The sequence below is a fragment of the Cololabis saira genome, chromosome 1, assembly GCF_033807715.1.
Source record: "Cololabis saira isolate AMF1-May2022 chromosome 1, fColSai1.1, whole genome shotgun sequence".
Lineage (NCBI taxonomy): Eukaryota > Metazoa > Chordata > Actinopteri > Beloniformes > Belonidae > Cololabis > Cololabis saira.
This window is the reverse complement of record NC_084587.1, coordinates 20,307,419-20,330,484: the sequence shown is the minus strand read 5'-3', so window position 1 is coordinate 20,330,484 and position 23,066 is coordinate 20,307,419. Positions and strand designations below refer to the sequence as shown.

General features: G+C 39.7%; 1 protein-coding gene across 1 annotated transcript in view; it reads left to right on the top strand.

The window, feature by feature from the left end:
* Positions 1–110: 110 nt before the first annotated feature.
* Positions 111–23,066, top strand: part of tbck (TBC1 domain containing kinase) — a 57,274-nt gene continuing 34,318 nt past the window's right edge. Inside the window, exons 1-22 of the mRNA XM_061717386.1 lie at positions 111–239; positions 469–686; positions 955–1,024; positions 2,388–2,502; positions 3,356–3,429; positions 3,955–4,096; positions 4,273–4,333; positions 4,413–4,474; positions 4,560–4,621; positions 4,912–5,060; positions 5,636–5,774; positions 5,888–5,987; positions 6,933–6,982; positions 7,102–7,231; positions 7,404–7,502; positions 7,582–7,644; positions 7,722–7,848; positions 8,060–8,110; positions 8,236–8,319; positions 9,109–9,194; positions 12,098–12,134; positions 16,758–16,919. Coding sequence (XP_061573370.1) covers positions 494–686; positions 955–1,024; positions 2,388–2,502; positions 3,356–3,429; positions 3,955–4,096; positions 4,273–4,333; positions 4,413–4,474; positions 4,560–4,621; positions 4,912–5,060; positions 5,636–5,774; positions 5,888–5,987; positions 6,933–6,982; positions 7,102–7,231; positions 7,404–7,502; positions 7,582–7,644; positions 7,722–7,848; positions 8,060–8,110; positions 8,236–8,319; positions 9,109–9,194; positions 12,098–12,134; positions 16,758–16,919 — 2,056 coding nt within the window. The 5' untranslated portion in view covers positions 111–239; positions 469–493. The remainder of the gene's footprint in view (positions 240–468; positions 687–954; positions 1,025–2,387; positions 2,503–3,355; positions 3,430–3,954; positions 4,097–4,272; positions 4,334–4,412; positions 4,475–4,559; positions 4,622–4,911; positions 5,061–5,635; positions 5,775–5,887; positions 5,988–6,932; positions 6,983–7,101; positions 7,232–7,403; positions 7,503–7,581; positions 7,645–7,721; positions 7,849–8,059; positions 8,111–8,235; positions 8,320–9,108; positions 9,195–12,097; positions 12,135–16,757; positions 16,920–23,066) is intronic.

The following is a 23,066-nucleotide window of genomic DNA, read 5'->3' as shown; positions in this document are numbered from 1 at the left end:
TTTTCTTTAATTCGTGTAGTTACTAGTTAAAGTAAACAGATATATATATATTTTTAGAGAGTGTTTTCTGTGCTTTTGTCGCACTACGATGTCGTCATCAATGACGTTCACTCAGCTGTTCCCATCACGCCGCAAAAACAGGAAGAGAAATAATTTAAGAATATTTCAATAATAAACATTCATTCCGTTGACGTGAGTTTACAGCCTTCCCATTACGGTCGAAAAGACACATTTTCGAGGTAATATACTTCGCATTATTTGTTCTTTTCCAGGACGACAGAGAAGCTGCACAGTTATGTTGCAGCATCTTCACGTTTACTGTCTTTGAATGTAGAAATGTGTGTAATTTACCTACGTGTCGCAAATGTGATATGATAACAATACCAGTTGAGTTTTAAGTTTTAAACCCTAGTGACGAAAAATATATATGTTTATAATTTTCTTATATCGTTATACATAATTTCCCAGTGTCTGTGCCTGAGACTGTGGCACCATGAGGCCCCTGAAAGATGCCCAGCTGGGAGCCTTCACTTTCTTTGCCTCAGCTCTACCACATGATGTCTGTGGTAGCAATGGCCTCCCTCTCACCCCCAACTCCATCAAAATCCTGGGACGTTTCCAGATCCTCAAGACCATCACTCACCCCAGACTCTGTCAATATGTGGATATTTCCAGAGGGAAACATGGTATGACTGTGTGTTATGTTCTGTTTCCTATTTTTGCATACAATCAATTTCCAACTTAGAATACTTTAAATATATAGTCTATAACCCACAGATGTCACCATTTGTTTTATGGCTATTGTTTTAAAACTGCATTACAGAAAAATAATATGTATAAATAATAATGTGTAGTGAAAACATTGCCAAATTGGATAATTTGGCAAACCTATGAATGCTTATTGTTAACATTGTTTTTTTAAATACATTATTTCTGTTCATTATTTCTGTTCAGAACGGCTCACTGTTGTTGCTGAACAATATGCAAGCGGTTTAAGTGATTTCAAACAAGGACAGAGACCAAGGTAAGGTTATGATCAATCATTCTCATTAAATATTCAGCAGTGATCTCAGTATGTGTGACAGAATCATTATTTTCTTCCTTCATTTTTAAGAGTCACCCTCAAACCTCATACTGTTTGTAACATTACTCTGCTATATATGTTGGTTAAGTCCAAATCAAGTACCAACAATAGTTGGAATGCTATTTAAAATGTAATTACAGAACAAATGTATGATTTTTCCAATCCCATAACTCAAATTTTTGTTTACAGTAGAAGATGGCAAACATAAAATGTTGAAAGTGGTACATTTGACCCATTTTATGAAAAAAATACAAGCTAATTTTGTATGTGATGACAGCACCATATCTCAAAAAAGTTCGGACATGAGCAGCAAAAGGCTGGAAAAATAAGTTTTACACATGTGGAAGAACATCTTGGCTATTAGATCAGTGGCATGATTTGTATAAAAAGAGTTGAAGATTTATCCTGGAAGTAAAGATGCACAATTTTTCAGTATATATCTCATCAATAATACATAATACCATCAAATGCTTTTGAGAATCTGGAGAAATCTCTGTGAGCTGAAACTCAATTGGAGGCCAGTGATCTTCAGGCCTCCAACAGGAAGTGCCAGCACTGCATTGACAACAGGTGTGATTCTGTAATCGAGATCACTACATGGGCTTAAAACTTAAAACTCTATTATGCAAAGAAGAACCCACATGACAATAGATCAGGGCAAGCTCATTTAAAATGAACCTTTACAAAGAGGAAAACTGTCCTGTGGTTAGTCGAACAAAATGTGAAATTCTCCTTGTGGACTAAAGAGGAAAGTGTCCATCTAGATTTTTATCAGCTCTTAGTTAAAAAGCCTGTATGGCTGATTTTGTGAGGATGCATAAGTGTGGAATGAGCAGCTTGCACGTCTCAAAAGGAAACATCAATGTCGTAAGACATTTAAAGGTTTCAGAGCAACATATGCTCCCATCCGGACAGCAACTTTTTTGAAGGGAAGGCCTTGCATATCAACGTTTTAAAGATACATTTCATAATTATTTTGTTTCTTTTAAAAGTGTTATATGTCCTGAGTTTAAACTTAGGATTTGTTTGTATGTTCTATTGTGAATAAAACATGAATGTATGAGATTTTTTAAATCATTGCGTTCTATTTTGTAATTATATTTTACACAGTGTCCCGTTTGTGGAGTGGGGTTGTTAATACTGTTGTAAGCGCTAGCACTGCCATCTACTGGTTAAGGACACAAGTATTATTGAACACATTACAGAGTATTTATTTTTTTAGATGTATGTAAGTTAATCTACGTATATTTTATCTGATACAGTCACCACATCACCCACATGACAGTATTTACTTTTGTTTTAGTCCAGAAAAGGTGCTGCAGATAGCGTATGAGGTTCTCGAAGGCCTGGAGTTCATGAACAATAATGGTCTGGTGCACAGAGCCCTCAACCTGCACAACGTGTTCCTGGACTGCAAGGTACTTTTCTGTCAGATTATCAGAATTCAATGATTTAGTGTTAAATAAAGTGTAACCTATCAACAGTAACAAAGTTAGTATATTTGTATTTGTTTTTGAAGAGATATGCTGCAGAAGAACATGACATCAGAGTCGTGCTAAAATAAATCCCCTAGTGAAACAACTAATGAGCTCCATTAGCAACATGGTAGTAACAGGCTTGGGGTGCCCAAAGGTGCATCCCAGAGAGGCTGTGCTTTTCAGAAAAATGTTTCTAAATATAAAATAGTTTTTTATCGTTTTATATTTAAAGTTACATCTGATAAACAAAATATGCAGTTTATACGAAAAAATTAGCCTGAAAAAAATGAACCAGGCCCCTAGTAACACTGAAACACTGAAATCTGCATTTGTTCGGGAAGACGTCTGCAGAGCAGTCAGTTAAACGCTGCGTTCACAAATGCACATTGAAAAGAGCCAGTTTGTTTTGAGTGCAAGCTTCAAAAACCAGAATCTGAGATGGTATTTAAATTCATTAATGCAAATCCCATGTAAGACTTGCATTAAAGATTAGGCACTGCTAATGTTGAATGATGCATGAAGGTTTAGTTCTGAATATGTTGTTCTCCATCTTATTATAATAATTGTTTTCTCCCAGAGAAGGCAATACTTATAGTTTTAAGCAAGACAAAGTCAAACCACTTTCAAAAAGACAAGTCACCCGTTCAAAAAAATCTGGTGCATCATTGATTTATAAAAAAAAAAAGTATTCTGTTTTAAGTGTTATGCAGCATTTCTGTGGATGGGGTTTTAGTAAAAGAAATACTTTCCTAAATGTAAAACTGTGACTCTAAGAAGGATTTTGATGTTGTAGGGGAATGTCAAGCTGGCAAAGTTTGGCCTTTATCACATGACTGATCACGGAGCAGATGTTGATTTTCCAATCGGGTAAGTGTTTCTCTCCTCAATCCTCTGTTGGCTCTTTAACAAGGGTCATCCGCTGTCTTGAAAGACGTATTTGCGACATGTTTTTTTGAAAGAGCCAATATTTTAGGGCATTAAGTAGCTTCCCACTGAGGAACTGTGAGAAATCACAGAGCTTTTATCCATGTCCAAAGGCCCTCATGTCCTGCCCACTAGGATTGGGTAATATCCTTTAGCAGATGCAGAAGAGGAAAGACGGCACATACCCGTTCAAGAAAACATCTGGCAGGGAAATTCAAAAAATATTGCTGTCCAACAACTATAAGATTGTACTGCTAAACAGCTGTTTAGACCTCTTTTATAGCAGAACTATTTGCAGAGTTGTTATACTTGATGAAAAATACCTCACATGAAGGGCGAACTATAACAATTCATAAAACCTCACAAATGAGTGGAAATAACTATGAACGCCTTTGAATGAAATCCCCAACACTGAGCATCAGTAAGACGTGTTACTAACTAGCTGACAATGTGCCATTTTGACCCCAGATACCCATCATACCTTGCTCCAGAGGTGATCGCCCAGGGCTGCTTCCACCCCACCGATCCATCACATGATGAAGCCCCTCTGGCCTCAGGACCCAAGAGTGATGTCTGGTCACTTGGGGTTTTGCTCTTTGAGCTGTGTGCTGTAAGAGTCTATCTTAAACCTTCTTTATTACGAGAAGATTCGTGAAATATATATATATATATATATATATATATATATATATTATATGTATTATTTTTTATTTTTTTCCCCTCAAACTGTTTCCTGCCATATGAATGTTTTTCACCTTAAAACCTAAAGCTCTGAATCAATTCCAGGGAAGAAGACTCCTACAGAACCTTGATATCAGTGAGAAACTGAAATTCATTTTAACCTTGGGTGAGTGAAGGTGTTATTAATCTCAGGGAATTTGCTCTTCAGGCTGGGCTTGAACTGGGATGTTTTCTCTCTTTGCCAGGTTGTATGGATGACATTGTCACAGTTCTTGCTGAAGAACATGGTTGTTTGGACACTATTAAGGTAAACCTTATATCACTGATAATGCTAGTCTTTCTGTACTTTATTTATCAAGCCGTAGCTACTCCAACTTCTACGATATTTACAGGAGATGCCAGAGAATGTGCTTGAACTATTAAGGAAATGCTTGACCTTCCTACCTTCTAACAGGTAAATACAGTTTCTGTTGGATATCATATGCTGTTGCAGAGCTTTTACTCTTGCATCTTAGATAAACTTTAGTTACGCAGGTCATGAAACAGTCTTGTTGGTTTTATGAGGATGGATTTCTGCATGCTGATACAAATACGTTTTTTTTTTTTAAATAAATAAATGCAAACAATCAGCACCAGGATAAACATTTTTTTTATATTTAATCGGTAGCTCAATGGCAGACCTTAAGCTTGTATGTTTTGTTGGTGTGGCGTCTCTCATGTGTTTGTTCTGTACTCATCCACCAGACTGAGCCCTGCAGACCTACTGCGAGACCCCGTGTTTAATGGCATTTCCTGCCTCTACACACCCTTCCAAAAGCCTGTCACCCTGTTCTCATCTTCCCTGCGATGTGCAAATCTGGAGCTCCCAGATGACATCAGTGACCTTTGCAAAGGTCGCTCCCACCTACACAAAAAAGAAAATGCAAATTTACACTGACGTATGCTGAATTGAAAGCAGGAAAAACACGCAAACATGTGAAATCCTCTTTTGATTAACCCCCCCCCACACACACACACACAATTTCCTGAAGCTGAACTGCTTTGATTAATCATGTCTGCATCGATATCAAGATAATAAATACTTAGAAGTATTTAGTGCCAAGTAGAGTATCAAGTTAATGTCTTTCCAGATGAGAACATCAGTAATATTCAAATAACTTGGAATTTTTCTTCTAACTAGTAAGACTTAAAAAACACAGCTGCATCACATTTCCCTAATATTCAATTTCTCATTGCAGTTGTAAACACACTGCATGTGAAGTTAATCTGTAATAGATATGACCTGACTACAAAAAAACAATCCCAAAACATCGGATACCACTTTGTGGACTGGGATACACTTCAGTATTTTTGGTTTTTCTCTCTTGTCTGACTTGCACTAGAAATTTGACATTATGTTTTAATGCCACCTGTGCCTTATGGGAAATGTTTCCTAGTTTGTTTGTTTTTTTCACGTGTGTTTCATTAGACGACGATGAAGAGTACTTGTCGGAGCGGGGCATAGACGAGGTTTACCACTTGTGGTGTCTGGCTGGCGGAGACCTGGAGAAGGAGCTCACCAACAAGGAAATCATCCAGTCCAAACCTCCCATCTGCACACTACCCAAGTATGTCTTACACATGCACAGAGATGCAAAAATCCTCATGAATTTGCATTTATATGACCAAATTAAAGACTCAGTCAACTGTCATCATCGTTTCTGCTTTTGGGTTTTTGTAGTTTTGTCCTGGAGGACGGGGAGTCATTCGGCCAAAGAAGGGATCGAAGTTTCTTGCTCGACAACACCACGGTGACGCTGTCTCTGTGTCAGCTTAGAAATGTAAGACTCTACACCGTCCTGCAACCCTGTTTTCAGAAAAACAGCTTTTTTGAGCAGTGATATAAATTTATGGTTGAAAAGGGAGCGTTTGTGCTGTATCTCTGTGATGTTTTGACCAAGTTTCATTTATAAATCATGAAATTGTGGTAAAAGCATGCATATTCTACCATCATGGCAGAAAATGTTTCTGCAGAGCTTGGATGTGTTGTTAAATATGCATTTTTATCAAAAAGCCCAAAGGATGTGTTGTCCTTGATTGCAAGAAGTATTTCAGACTGTTGGAAAGTTATCTCTTCCATCAAAATCCATCTTAAATGAGTAAGAGAACAAAGAAGGTGGCATTGATTTTGTATATTGCATTAAAGTAGTTTTATCTTATCAAAGCACAGTTTTACCTTGGGATTCTGTATGCAGCAAGGATGCCTTTTATGCGCAAACTGTCAGGAATTTTCTTTTCTTGATTTGTAATCTGTCTTTTGGACATTACTTTCTTTTTAGGATAACATTAAGACCCGTTTCCCTTATCCTGATTTATTTTTTAGCTACATCACTGGGACCACGTTTAAATAGGAAGAGAATACATTTTTGATGCAGTGCCGGTGTGTCACTCCATGTTAGATAATGGAGTCTAAACCATTTACATTTTCTTTACATTCAACATAATTGTACATTTTTGCCTTGAGGAAAGTTTGAAGATTATAATACCCGACAGAGCTGCACCGTGATTAAATTAATTTCGTTGGATCTGGTTATGCATGAAGTTATTTGTTTTGGAAAAGCACTCTTTCTTTCGATCAAAGTTTATTCAAAAGTGATACATCCGCAGTGACAAGCATACATAAGTAAACCGTCTGAATATTTAGCCGCATTGCCGCTAATGCCAATTCTCAAAAATGGCATCCAGAGCTTAAAAACTGAAACTGCAGAACACGTTGTGTCTTTCAGAGACTGAAGGATGTAGCTGGGGAAGCCTATTACCCTCTACTGGAAGACGAGTAAGCCTGTTCCACCGTGAACCAGCTCCCATCAACCTTTCCTCCCTGTCACATTTTTCAAAACACCCCATCATTTATTTTGGCTTTTGTCACATTCGTTTTCCTCTCCCCTCCGTCAGACAGTCGAGCCTGCCTCAGTCCAACAGCAGCAACGAGCTGTCGGCCACCGTCACGCTGCCACTCATCATCCGCGAGAGAGATACCGAGTACCAGCTCATGCGCATCATCCTCTTTGACAGGCTGCTCAAGGTTAGAGCTGCTCAGAAATTCATGTGTATCATGTTCTCTAAGTCACACACACTGAGAGCTTACACGATCATGGAGACTATCCAGAAGTGTCAGGGCCAAGATGATATTAATGTACTGTTTTTTCCCGTTGCTCATTATAATGTTAGTGATGGGTTTAATGTTTTCTCTTCAGGCCTATCCTTACAAGAGGAATCTAGTGTGGAAAGAGGCCAGAGTGGATATTCCCCCTCTGGTTCGGGGGTTGGCTTGGGCTGCGCTGCTGGGCATTGAGGTGAAAATGGCAACAAAAAGAAAGCATGCTCCTGTGTATCAAAGAGATTTGATCACTTCTTTTTTTCTTTTTTGTGAAGGGTGACATTCAATCTAAGTATGAAGGCATAGACAAGGATACGCCCATACCGACTGACAGACAGGTAGGCAGCTGATCATGGCTCAGACTGTGTAGTTGAACTTCCCTTCGTTCAGTAACTGTGGGTGTTTTGGAGCACAGATCGAGGTGGACATCCCGCGCTGCCACCAGTACGACGAGCTGCTTTCATCTCCTCAAGGCCACATAAAGTTCAGGCGCGTGCTTAAAGCCTGGGTGGTCTCCCACCCAGACCTGGTCTACTGGCAGGGTCAGTCATCTCCCTTTATCCTTCTGTTTTCCTGCCTTTTATTTATTTATTTATTTTTTTAAATAGTTGTGCTTTAAAAAGCTGAACACTAGATGGTGGTCATGCCTTGCTTTGGAAACTTTCTTCCTGGTCCTCAGGAACTTCAATGTCAACTCGCATCAAGTCAGTGTGATTCGATTTATTGTTTTTTTTATCATTATTATTATTTCAGGTTTGGATTCACTCTGTGCTCCTTTCCTGTATTTGAACTTCAACAATGAAGGTAAAATTTCAGTTTTGAAATTCTTATGTCACTTCCCACTGTGACAGCTCTGCGTTTTGATCCCTGCATACCTTTTTTTTCATCTTTTCCCAACCATCCTGTCATCTTCCTGTCACACTTCACAGCCTTGGCGTATGCCTGCATGTCTGCTTTCATCCCCAAGTACCTCTACAACTTCTTCTTGAAGGACAACTCTCATGTCATCCAAGGTGAGACATCCAAAGCTTTCGTTGCCAAATCTATCAGGAAAACATCTGGATGTAGAACAGCAGTCTCATAAAAATCCCATTTTTTAGTTTTTTACTGATGACGATTCGCAGTTGCCTCTTTCCAGTTGAGCCTTCCAGCGTTTTTGAGCTCACATGGTCAAGTACCACTGCAAGCGGGGTAATAAGCATTAAACGTGGTCAGAGACTTCAGTTAAGTTCAAAAACAAATTATCATCGGCTGGCACATAGCATCAGGCCGTCAACTCAATGTTGATTAAATTTTGGCTCCATGTTGCTCCTAAGCTGTGAAAACTAATTTCAGTCCGCTTTAATGGAGTTGCCAGCTGAGCCACATCATTTAGAGATAGGGTAATAAATGAAACTGCAAATGCCTGCAGAGAAATGTCACAACCAATTCCTACATGACTGATAAACAGATGCACCATACATCTCTCAAACTCTGTGGGGAATGCAACTATTATCATATCTTTACACGGTTAGTTGCCCTGGAGAGGTATTTAAGGTTTATCCGTCTGGTCAGAGCTCCTTTGACTTATAGCGTGACGAATGGAGGTTCAGTCACCATTTACAGAAGCTGCTTTCCAAGTGTCAGCAGTCAGTGTCAAATTTAAGAGGAAAGAAAAGTTATTTGTTATCAAAGGTTTTTTGTAAATGTTTATGCGTGTTTGTAAAGCTTTAATTTTGTCCATGCTTACATTTGTTTCAGACGAGCGTGCTTTGGCTACAGGATTTATTATTTTGACCTTTGCGTTTTTGCTTTTGTTCCAGAGTACTTGACCGTCTTCTCCCAAATGATTGCCTTTCATGACCCAGAGCTAAGCAACCACCTAAATGAGATTGGCTTCATCCCAGATGTAAGTTACCAAGGGTGCAAGCGTCCTGACAGACTGATGACAACAGGCAGCAGTGCAGGACACACTCGCATAGCAACATTTGTCTTTTGTGGGAGCTCGAAGACAGGAGAAAGTTATTTTTGGTGTATTTTCTGGCCCCCTTGCCGAGGGCAAAGGAAAATGACCATTAAAAAAATACTGTGTATATATATGTATTTTTCATTGTCAATGACACTTTTTGTTCCACTTACTCCTTTCCAGCATTTGTGGTCAGGGTCAAAGTCTCCCCATAGTCCACGGATGATAATTTATACAGCGACCAATGTCTACCAGGTTCACTTAATAACAGTCCTGACACCTTGTCCACCACCTCATACTGCCTTTCACTTTCCTTCTTGCAGCTCTGCTCAGTGACAAGGTTAATGCCTGCACAGCCACTCCAGGGTTTCAGTTAGCCTGCCGATGCACATGCGTCATCTGTGGAGCGGCTTTTGAAGGATCACACCATGAAAAGTTGTGTTTTTACACAGAGAGGTCGGAGAGGTGTCAAATAATGCAGCTTTAAAGCAACTGCAATGGAAACACCAAACTGTGATTGTTGATAGTCAGAATTTAAAAGAACATTCCAGAGTGCAAACAGCCTTGGATGGTAATTTGCCTTGTTTTTGTAATACATCAATTCATTACTTTAGTCATCTCAGTGCACTTTACACTGATGACAAGTCCATTCCCGTCCAGTCAAAGGCAATCCTATACACTTTAGTTACAAACCAATTATATCCAAAATGTATATAATCCTAATTAATTAAAAAAATATGAGCTAAGGAACTGAACATGGTGCATCAAATTATTACTTCAGTGCAACCCCTCATCCAGAGCAAGCAAGAGATGACAGTGTAGAGCAAAAAAAGAGATGAAAAAACAGGTCTAACACACCTTCTGATCTGTCCTGAGTGATCCAAACAGACAGCCTGAAAAGGAACGTTGTGGATTTGAAACAGCTCAAAGTCTGCTCTTGGATATTAAGAAGTGAAGCAGCTTTGAAGGAAAATCGGATTTATTTAGCAGGAATGGCAAGACAAGACTCAAAAACATCATTCTACTGAAGTGATAGTGACAGTGTAGATAGGGTCCCTACAGACTGCCAAAGTCATTTTTTCTTTGTAAGTATCCTGAAACTTTTATAGAAATGGCTGTTTGTCCAGCCAGATCTTCTGTTTGCTGCAACCTTGTTTTAAGTCCATATGAGCTGAATAACAAATGTTGTGTGAACTACTGCAAATGCAAAAGCACATGGCCTGTCCTTCATATGCCTATTTTGCCATACTGTACCTATTCAGTTGTGAGCAAAGGCCATGAACTCTCCTCCTTTTGTGTCTACTGCCATTAGTGTGCATGAAATCAGTAGTCCACTTGTACAGACCCGCAACCAGATGGAGATCCCAAAACAGTATATTTATATACAACTTTCGCACACATACAATTGAGTACAACGCAAGTTAACTCTATCCAGAGACTTTATCTCTGTCCTCTATCCAGACTATAACTTGACATTTAGAAGTCTTGTCTGAGGCTTAAAATAGCAGATTTATTTTGCCTCAAGTGCTAACATCAATTGCCATTTTGCTGTGAACACAACAACTAACAAAAGTATACACTCACTACCATCTTATACTAGACTGAGGCCTGTTTTAATTTCACAATGTTCCTTTAAAGAAAGGAAAACATTTTGCTTGTAGGTATTAGAGTTAATCTTTTACTCTTTATTCTCTTGATTGGACCCAAATCGCTCTACGTTTTGCTGCTGCAGTACGTTTTTCAGACTTTGCTGCTGATGCTTGACACTTACTGCTTGTACAGTGCTACAAGCACAGACTTGCATCACAAAAGAGACGCTGTACGTTTGTTTTCATTGTTTGATCAGGATAATACAGTCTTTGTTAATACAGCTTTCAAATCAAAAATTCCAGACAATAAATCATTTTTTTCCTTTTGTGATGTTCAAAGATCTTTGGTTTAAACTAAGACGACAAATCCTTCCCAGAAGTCCTCTTGTGATTGCTTTTTGATTGTGTTTGATTTCTATTAGATACACATAAAAACACAGGTAGTTTAATACAGTTTGTCTTTCAGAAAAGAAACATTTGGCAGAAACCACAACTAAACTTTTATAACACTGCAGTGTTGAGGTTTTTTTTCTTTTCTTTTTCCTGTCGAATAATGAGCTAAGTAGGGAGCTGGATTGCATGTAGTCAGTGGTTGAATTCAGGCCACTTTCAATTTGGCCTCATCTCCTCTCCCGGGTCTGCTGTTTCCACCTGCACTAATGCAATCTGGCTGCACTCGCAGTTCTGCCGTTGATGGTTGCGTCTGAGGATGGGACTGGCAGTGCACTAACTCTCTCTTTTTTTCTCCAGCTCATCACTATTGGACACACTAGAGGTCCACTGAGCACTCACTGGCTCCCCCACAATTAACTGTCATTTAACTGGCTGAGATAAGCTGCAGTAATGCTGCTCCAGACCTTTGGCTGCTGAATATTATGGATCGTGGGACCTGTGTGTGTTATCGTGTTAGTGTATGTCTGTGTGTGTATTCTTTTCATTTTCCATTGTGTGCTTCCTCTCCTGAGGAGCAGCTGAATGGAGATTGTGAAGTAGGAGGGTAAAGAAAGCGTGATGACATGGCTGGTGTATTGGCATTCATTGTTTGCTTTCTCCCAGCTGACTAAAAACCAAACTCAGCAGATGTTTCCCAGCAGCTGTACGGATGTGCTGCTTTTCTCGTAGAAAGATCTCAATCCAGTTAAAAGCAGTTCATTGATTTATATTTGAGATGTTTCATGTGTCATCGTGTTGAACATTACAAATAAATAAGAGCCCTATCTGGTGATCTCACTTTTTCTCTTCTTTTTTTCTTCACAGCTGTATGCCATTCCCTGGTTTCTAACTATGTTTACACGTAAGTAGCGTTCCCTCGTACTTGTCTACAGTCCGCTTCATTCAGAGTCACAATTACTGAACAGAGAGACAAGAAACCCCCCTGGCTCCATTCTGCACAAAAAAAAATATTTTTGTGAACATTATCACAACTCTTGTTTAATTCCAACCCTGAAGGGAATGGACACGCTCGGTCCTACATTACCTGATTTACTATCATTCATCTAAAAAAACATCTGACAACCTCATGATGAAGCTGATAAGATGATTTAAAAAAAAATGTTGTTTCAAAAGATTAAAATACACTAAAGGATCAAACATAGATGCATAATGTTTTTTACATCTTTACACAGCATCTAACAACTTACCTGAGCCCATTGATTAACTGTTGTAAGTCAGAGTTTAAAGTTTAGGTGATTTAAAGGAGCTTGAGGCCGGATTGTGGCAAGATTTATGAAAAAAATACGTATACATTTTAAGTTTTCTAGTAATAATGTCAGATGAAGCGTTCCAAACCCAAAAGAATGAGCCCTCTAGTTTATCTCTCCTTTGCCTTGAACAGGCTGTTTGCTGAAAAATGTGCTGCAATTCGGTCCCGAATTTCCCGCGCTGGGCTGCGGATGTGACGTCACATGACGCTGCATGTGCGTTCTCCCAGTTCTCCCGTGCCGGCTTCACTGTTGGCTGCAGTACCCCCAACGGCCGTCGTGGTGAAGGGTGGCGCTAGAGAGTCTCATTTCTTAAAAGGAGCCTCAAGCTCCTTTTTAAAAAAAAAAAAAAAAAAAAAAAAAAAAAATTGTTTTTTTTTTTAATTTCTTTGTTTTATAAAATTCAAACAATTACTAAAAATGTATGTATTAAATATATAATATATGAATTTGAAATATTTTGCGGCACGGCGGCGCAGCTGGTAGTGCAGCCGTCTCACAGCTAGAAGGTCCTGGTTTCAATTCCCGTTGGCGAAAGGGCCTTTCTGTGTGGGAGTAGCTAATGTGAGCTACCCTCACAAAAAACATGCACCAGTCCTGGGCAATCAACAGAAGTCCAAATAAATTGGTATTTTAAGCATCGGACTAAAGTCAATAATGTCAATCCACTTAGATGATAATATAGATAAGGACCCTAGAGACAAACTAAAGTAACCCAGATACGGGCAAACTATTGTTAATAGACACAATAGAAGAACAGTTCACACCACGCTGATGCTGTTCCCTTCCGCAGTGCAGCAGTGTTCCTTTTTCACAGACTAATGTTTCCTTAATTTCCAATTCTGATTGGGATGAAAGCCTTAATTCTAACAAAGAAAAGTAGGATGATCGATTTTTTTGGGAGCTCCACTGGAAAGTCTGAGTTTCTCCTCAATGTTTGCTGGCTCTGAGTTTGCTGAACTTTCTTACCACACTGGATGCTTAGCTCTTTGAAGGTAGAAGTAATGTACTTTCATACTATTTAGGGAGGGAGACTGGATCACATATTGCCTCTCAAGACACGTGAAGACACATGTTAATGCCAAGTGTGAACAGATATGCTTAGAGTTGTGGACTTGTGATCAGATCCCTCTTGAAAGATTTTAATTAGCAGGTAAAAACAGGACCAGTGAGTGAATAATAAATGAATCTAATCTAATGAATAAGACGTACAAAATCCAGTTTTTTTTTTCAGTCACACACTTGTTTCTTTTAAAGATGAATTGAGAATTCATAGTCAATGCATTTTAACTTGAAGCTCATAACAAGACAAGTAAATAAATATATAAAGTTTGACTAGATCCAGTGAAAGATTGTAGTCAGCAAAATCAATTCTAGACACTCAGCTTTAGGATGGTAAAAATAAAAACCCTTCAATAAATATGGGTTTAATACAACTGGCAAATGCACCAGCTCTTACTGCGAAGCCTCGCTCCCGAGGGAGGAGAGGTTGATGGATTTTTATAAGCCGTTATGCTCGTTTTTATTAATTCTTTAAAAATCCTCTCCTGAGTCCTGAAATCGATATTTATAAGACGCACCTTTTCCCCTAAATCATAAGCAGTTAAAATGTAATGTTTTCCGGAATTTAATAAAAAACATTTAGGATTACTTAAGAATTGAAAAAGGATTTTAAAAAATATCGGGGAAAATTGAGAGGCGACCTTCAGACCTGTAACTCCATCTCTCTACATGTTTGAGGAGTCTGGCTTCTGATGTCTTTATCAGACACCGTGAAGGTACAGGCTGTTCTTCAGTGGGTGCAGAGCATAACATTCCCCCTTTTTGTATCATTAAACTAGATGGAACTCTCTACTTGGCTATCGCATGTCCTATCACCATCACTGGAGATGATCATTATTGTTTTCCAGTCATATAAAACAAGTTTGTCACAAAATCCTGAATCCTGTTTGTGGGAAATGTGTCAGATTAAGTCCATGAATACTGGCACATCTGTGGGATATTCATGTGTCAGTAATGGCCACATAGTCATAAACAAGCTGACAAAACTCAAAATAAAGGATTTTCAGCACTTCTACACTACAAAGAGCGTAAAGTAATGTTTAAATCGTTGTCATTACATTCTAGCACAGACCTAAATGTTGTTGATTCTACACAGCAGCATCATCCGGTAGTCCTTTTTAACCTTCCCGTGTGTCATCAGAGATACATACTGTAAGGGTTTCATCGTGTTTGTGTCTGCATGTGTGTAGGTCCACTCTTAGCTTACGCTTTTTCAGTTGATGGCAGCATTACGCGTCTGTTTCCCCACACGGTCCTGGTACATCTCTGAAATACTGTACAGGCACGTCATCACAAGCCATCGATCATTGTTACAACAATTAAAGGAAACATAATTAACCTCAATTTATTCTCGGCGGCCACATTGTGAAGAACAAATGTGAAAAACTTTATGCCTTCTCTATTTCATTTTGTCTCATCACAGTCTGCAGTCTTGCAGCAAACATTCTTAAAGCAGTAATTTACCTTAATTGGATATCCGCATTATTTTAGATATACTTGATGCCAAGCCGTCTGGGAGATTTGCGAGGCCCTGTGCGAAATGGCTCGGGGGGGGCCCCTAGAAGACTGTCACCTCCACGGAAACAGTGGCAACTCAGTGCTTTGAAATCTGTTTTGCTGGAGACGTCACATCACGTGACGCAAGTTACTATATTGAATGTTTTAGCCATTTTCATGGTGGAAGAGTTTTATATTTATGCAGTTGTACATTGTACGAAATTTTGTTTTTTTTTGGGTCGGATCGGGTGTCTATATGCGCAATTTTAACTCTCCAATTAGCAAAATACTGGATACCTTCCCCTGCCTCATCATCATTTGACTTGCCTCGACGGGGGGCCCCACGGCTGCTTGAGACCTGATCGGATTGGTGATTTTTCTAACAAATTTATCAAACAAGCCTTTCAGAGAGGCATTAAACTCTTCCATTTTCTTTAGTTTTTTTCTTTTTTCATCCCCAGATGGAAATTTCCTGAATCTGTCTCGTTCTCTCGACATTGTGTGACAGTTTGTTCCAACTCCACCCATCTGGATCAGAGCAGCTTGTGTCTGCGCTTGGTCTGATCAGTTGTGTTGAACAACAGACACGCGCATCATTGCACATATATTTTATTGATATGCACAGACTAGTACACATTTAGGTCTGAAATGGAATGTGACTGTTGATATTTATAAGGGAAAAAACGAAAAAAAAAAAAACGAAAAAAAAAAATATATTATTATTTTTTTTTTTTTTTCAAAAACGGCCCATAGTGCGAGGCCCCTTGGGGCGCGAGGCCCCGTGCGGTCGCACGGTTCGCACACCCCTTGCGGCGGCTCTGCTTGATGCTATGATTTATTTGAGCTTTGAACTTGGCAGTGTAATACTTTCAATCAATGACATGTGGCCGCTCTAACAGATCACTTCAGGGTTGGAGAGACTGTGATGTCACTCTCCTTTCCCTTTATCCTCCCATTGAGCCATTGTGTGAGTCCAGTAGTCAGTTGTGCCCTTCTGACTGCTAATGTCCCGATCCAATATGAATCAAGGTTGGAAGGTCATCTTCCATTCACACACAAACACACCGACTGTCACTCTCATACACGCAGCTGACTGCTAATCTGATTGAGACCCTCTGAGGCATTTTCTCAGCAGCCGGTCTGCCTCACCTCTGTGGCATTGTACACACAAACTCCTCCGCTGGCCAGTTTAACCCCTCACAAGCCACAGGGTGATGTACACCGAATGGCAGTATTGGTTCTCCTGCATGCACGTCAATAGAGTGGGAGTCTGAAAGATCCATGGTTTCAATAATTGCTGCATTGGGACGTTATCAGGATGTGGTTTTATTTGGCTTGCATGAAGCTGGTGTGGGTTCTCGATTCTCAAGCTCCGCAGACTGCTGATGTTCTTCCTGTTATTTTTCCTCAACACCACCCACCTAAAAGCATTTTACCAGCTGCCTCCCCCGCATCAAGCAAGCATCCAGGCGACCTCGCCGATGAACAGTTTTGCCTCGTGAGCTTTTAAATGGGAAGCCATGTAAAGTAAATGTGATATGCAAATACACTTTACTGTTTCTATACAAACTGATTCTCCATTTCTCCACCTTTTAATTTACAGACAATCTTGTGTTCACGTTCTCTTTGTTGTGCTTGTTTCCAAACCTACCATACAGATGTTTTCCCACTGCACAAGATCTTCCACTTATGGGACACGCTGCTTCTGGGCAACTCCTCATTCCCGTTCTGTATTGGAGTCGCCATATTGCAGCAGCTGAGGGACCGTCTTTTGGCTAACGGTTTCAACGAATGCATCCTACTCTTCTCTGACCTGCCAGGTAAGAATGTCAGCCAGGACTCATGTATTTATTTGTTTGCAGTATTTTCTTTATGTCCTTTTTTTTTAGTTCCGTCCCATGCTCTGGTGTAAAAAATGCTTATTGATAACTAACACCCCAACAATGTGTACAATTTGATTTGAAATATTTGCACCCCTGAATTGCACATTATGTTTAGGAAAAATTGCATATAGATATTTTACTTGGTGAAAATGTTATGTAATATCACAGACTGTTGAAAAACATAAGCAAATGCTACCATGCATAGAAATATAAATTGCAGCCATCATTTAGTTATATTTGACTTATAACATTTTACATATCAGGGTATACTGAAAAAACCATGGAAGAAAGGGTTGTCCTGGAAGGTTATGGATTGATCCCCAGTCCCGTCACACACCACATGTCCTTGGGCAGGACACTGAACCCCACCTTACTCCCATGTCCCTCTAGCCACTCATAGCAGCAGTACCAAGCTCGGGAAAAATAGGGAAGATTGTGTCAGGAATGGCATCCAATGTAAAACCCACTCCACCTCAATAATCAATATGCGAAACAGGATGAGCTGATGTCATGGCCCCTGAAAAGGTAAAAAAGATGAATATCTGATTTTGAATTTTGAAATAAATAAAACCTTGGCTGCACAGCAACACTATATCCTGCTCTGTATCAATATTCAATTAAAAAAATACAGAAATTGGTCATGATTCAATAGACAGCAGAAACACATCTATCCACATGGCATATTGACTCTCCGACATTGTCTTGGGGGACGTTTTGCTCACATTGCTTTGCAATGTTGCTTCATTTCATGAGGTTTGCCAGCATTTGTTTGAGTGCATCTTTCGGAGAACTGAATTAATCAGAGATTCAGAATTGACCCGAATGACTGCAGGGTGCCCAAGTCCCATAACTGCTAAATAAATGAATCTGTATTAGCCAACTTGTTTGTTCATTGGATCGTCAAAACGGACAGCTACTTATTCTGGTCAGTCACTTGCTGCTCACAACCTCTGCGGTTCTTCAGCATTTACATTTTCCTCCTTCAGAGTTTTAAGTCTTAGAAAGTTAAGCTGTTCTGGTCCAATATTTTGAAATGAAGACAAAACAAGCCAGTAAGCTTGCAAAAATCTGGGATTGCTGTAGCAAGACACTAAGAGAAACACATAAAACCTAAAGCCAAGGGTTAGCAGAGGGCTATGAGCTTAGTAGGCTGCCTGAGGCAACCACTTTCTAATAGGAATAAGCTCTATTAAAACTGCAGAAATGTAGGATGATGGTGCAGCTGTAGGAAATGGGCCAAGCAGACACTACAGAAACTGTAATGAACATAATCAACTGTAAGAAATGTATATTGCATGCTTATAAATAATGATGGGCAATGAAGTATTACACAACTGAAATGCTTCATTACGCCAGACAAGAATAAAATGGGAGAGTAGGAGGTGGAGAGGCAAATACCAAAACAAGGTCCTTTAACTCTGCTGTATGATCGCTAATCCAGGCAGATTTCAGTGCATTACAGGCACAATAGAAATTCTCCATCCATTATTAAACCATTTGCAGTAAGAAGGCTGACGGATCAAGGAATTTAGTGGGTTGGATTATACATGATGGATGAAATTGCTCACTTAGTAACTTTTGCGTGCGTGCGTGCGTGCGTGCGTGCGTGCGTGCGTGCGTGCGTGCGTGCGTGCGTGCGTGCGTGCGTGCGTGCGTGCGTGCGTGCGTGCGTGCGTGCGTGCGTGCGTGCGTGCGTGCGTGCGTGCGTGCGTGCGTGCGTGCGTGCGTGCGTGCGTGCGTGCGTGCGTGCGTGCGTGCGTGCGTGCGTGCGTGCGTGTCTTTGATGGCTACAGTCTGGCTAAAATGCCATTGCAGCCAAATTAAATGCTTTAAAATCAGTCCACTGTCTTTCTCCAGTACTGCACTTACAGTATATGTGTGAGTAACCTGCACTGTACAGTACACACTGTATTTACACACTATAAGCCACAGACATACAAGAATCATATGTAATGGCATCTCAACTGGTTTTACTCAGAAACTCCTTTAGTTTTGTTATAAAGTGTAACTATAGCTGTAAAATTAGTGATGAGAGCATAATAAGTGTATACATTTTTACCTTAAAAATCTGCGACTGATATAAGTCTCTTCTTCTCTCTGAGTTTGACACAGATTTAAGTGAAAAGAACCTTGTATTTGTTGAGGATGCGATTATTTTAACCACAATGGTTTTGTTGAACAGTTGAAGTACTCTGTGCATCTTTACTGTTTTTAGGGGCTTTTTTAGTCAGCTGAAAACTGTGTTGCCTCGTACTGTCCCTGCATCGATGCAAAGTCTTCAGCTCTGCATTGAGATGCAGCTTAGAATCATGAAAATTGCCTTTTTATATCTGTTTCTAGCACATTTCTATGACCCTGTTGGAAAACACTGCGTTGTTCAGAAAAGGTGTAAGGAATAATTTTGTTGGGAGTTTCAAAAGAATGGTTTCCCTCAATAGAATCCAAACGTCATAATCGTCAAGCTTCACAAATCGAAAACTTTTCAAAAAGAAAAAAAACATACTTTTCCTGTTTCAATTAGGTTTTTCCTATATATTTATGTAAATACTTGTTGGTTGGATGGTCATTATAGAATGGAAAACTTATTTTCCCCTTTACTAAGGATGATCCAATGTTTCTTATGTAAAAGGTGATAAGAGAGGAAGCATTAAGATGCCTTTATTTAGCTGTTTGGAGTAAGGGACCTGTTATATCTGTTATAATGGCTGCTACTTGAAAAAGTGTTTTTTGGGTTTGTTTTTTTTTTTAGATTTCTTTCCATAATTTTTGAGTTGTTCGTGTTTTTAAACCTAACCTGTCGTTATGGCTGTTACTTGCAAGGTGAAAGGAAACATTGTTGCGTGTCACTTTTTAAGGATTTTTTTTTTGTCACATTTTTTTTCACAAAAAGACGAAATAAATTGAAGAAGCTAATAAACTGGATGGCTATTGTTTACATATAATTTTAGATTATTTAACCTGGTGTTATCATGGCTGCTACTTGCACAGGTGGAGTTAAAAAAAAAAGGTTTTCTGTCTGACGATTGTCAAAACCCACAACGAAGGATATGAAAAAATAGGATACACAGTTTTTAGGCTATTATAAATTATTTATGTTTAGTGTTTTTATAAAAACTTGGACACAACCCAAAAACATACAGGGAAAACTATGAAATGAGGCAGTAAGTAGGATTAGTCGGGACGTATATGAAAATAGGCCAAGTACTTTATGTTTAACAAATTCCCTTTTGGAATTCTTCTCTTGTGAGAAGAGTGGAGTTTCATATGCGAAGGAACACCAGGTGCTTGATGTGAATTTTCATTTCAGTTTACATAAGCTGACCCAACAATGGGACAGAAAAGCAGCTAGCACCTCCTAATATTATCCACTTTATTGCTCCTTTTCACTTACAAGAAGTATCACATGGGTGACATATCAGTGACATAAAGTCATTGAGAAGCACAAATAATTTGTCTTCATCTTGTATTTCCTGTCTGGATAACAACTAAAACATTTTTCCTTTTCATTCTGCTTTCAAATGGTGCTCTGTGCTTTGCTTTTGCTGAAAGCAACACCACTTTGGAATTTTAAAACCATTAGACAGAGATGACATTTCCAAAAGGGGAATGAAATGCCGAAATAAGCCTCCCCGATCCGAACTCTTTTGTTGCCACACTTTTAACTTTGTCCAAGTCTAACAGAATCGTCTGATGTAGTCAGGAGAAAAACAAACAAAAAAGAGAGTTCCACTTCTCCTTATAAAGGTAAAAAATGTTGTCTTGGAATGACACTCCGCTGCTTTGTTCAGATTTTCTAAGAATGATTGTTTCAGCCAGCTTGTTTCTTTAAATCAATACCACTCTATTTTTCACAGTTTGTGTATTCCTCTGTAGTGTAGTTATTGGCCTTGTTCCTAAACTATGTATTGAAAGAAGTAGACTGACCTCAAACTGGTCTTGTTTATTTAAGCTTCTAGACTTGCTCTTGTCACCACTCAACATAGTTTTATACAGTATTCGGCAGACTGCTAAACCCATTGGTAACCACTTCAGCATAGTTTATCATTTGGCAGGAAAGGCCTTTTTTTTCCATTTGTTGGTCTATTTTAGTTATACTAGAAGTGGAGCTGTTGAGTCTATCACAATACCCCTGACAGTAATATCTACAATAGTTCAAAGATAAAGGTAAAATAGGTATTCATGTTTGGATAAGAGATGTCAGAGTCAGATTCTGAAAACAAAATGAGGCCGTACATCCCCCTTGTATCACACCTGCTTCAAAAATCACATAAACAGGCCTATAATGATGGGATGTTAGCATTTCAGAGCCCTGTCACTTCCACAGGTGATCTATATTTTTTGTTATTTTACCATTATATCACCCGCTGCCCCTACCTAAGTGACAGTCCTGGGCATTGCTCCCTCTACCAACCCCGGGAAGGCCCTGCACTGAGCTCAGGTCTCCTCCTTAACCTGAGGAGTGAGCAGGCCGCTTCTTTTCACCAGACAGGGTGGGGCTTCTCTGGCCGGACGTAGCGCGTGGAAGGATCACGTTATTCCGGCCGGATCCTCCCCACCCCATCTGGCGCCCCCGGTTGGCCAGAGGGGGCATGTATAGCTCAGGACTGTTGCATGTTTTTGTGAGGGTAGCTCCCATTGCTACCCAAGGGAACACGGGGAGAACATGCAAACTCCACACAGAAAGGCCCTTTCGCCAAAAGTCCGAAGTCCTGGGGGAACTAACACGCACTTCAGCGCCCACAGCGTCCCCGGCGGCAATCGAACCCAGGCTGTGAGACGGCTGCACTACCAGCTGCGCCATGCCCCTACTTGTTTGCATTTAGTGTGTAAAGAGAGGTTCAGGTTATATGGACACAAAAAAAAGATTCAGAAAAACATCTACTGATTATAGTATGAAGCTCTGAATGGTCGAGCACCAAAATATATCAGTGACCTCCTTTCCCAGTATGAACCTTCCAGACCCCTCAGGTCATCTAGATCCCGTTTTTTATCAGTTCCCAGAACCAGAACCAGAACCAGATATGGAAAAGCTGTGTTCAGCTTCTATGCTCCACATGTCTGGAACAAACTCCCAGAAAGCCTAAGATCAGCTCTAAACACTTTAAGTCCAGGTTGAAGACTCACCTATTTTCAGCTGCCTTTGAATTAAGCTCTAAATGTGCAGTTCCAAAACCTAATCATATTTTGACTACTGGTTTTAACTATTGTTTGTATTTCTTTCTTTTTTGTTTACATTTTAAATCATGCTATTTATTTGTTTTAATGTCTTTGTATAGCATTTTGAATCACATTGTTATTTAATTGTATTTAATTGTACTATAGCAATAACCTTGCTCCAATTTTTAACTGTGGGGAATGTGCAAATTATTGTTTTAGTTTCTTCCACTGCCATCCCAGCTCTGTTTTCTATGAACAAATCCCCACCAGTCATAACTGCTCACTCTGAAGTACAAACCAACCAATGACATGCTAACATGCACATTTAGCAGTAAGAGATAGGATACCATAATACTTTATTGTCTGTTACAGAAAATATTCTTTGACAAGGCTCCAGTCACAAAGAAACATTCACACAGACATTATTAAACAAGACATGGGGTGTTGAGGTATCAGCCGCAGTGTTCATTTTGTGCTGTTTAATATGGCAATTGCAGAGGGATGAAGGATTTCTGGTAGATGTTTTTATGGGCCAGTGGTACATTAAAGCGCCTGCCTGATGGTCGTAGGCGGAAGGAGTGATGGAGGGGGTGAGAGGGGTCCTCAGTGATCAGCTTGGCTTTCCTGATCAGAGCGGCTGTACAGCTCAGATAGGGGGAGATGGGGGAGCCAGTGATTTGGCAGCATGATTCACTTTACGTGAGAGTCTTGTTTTGTGTTTGATGTAAGTTGGTTGTTCCAGGAAGAGATATTGAAAGTGAGAACTGATTCAATTAGGGATAGGAGGGGTAAACCAAGTTTAACACATCCTTGCTGAACTGGTTTTCTGAGCAGGTGGAGATGACGTTGTGCATTTTTATATGTTGTGTCTGAGTGTTGTGAGAAGGCCAGGAAAGTGTCTATTTCTGTGCCCAAGTATCTGAATAC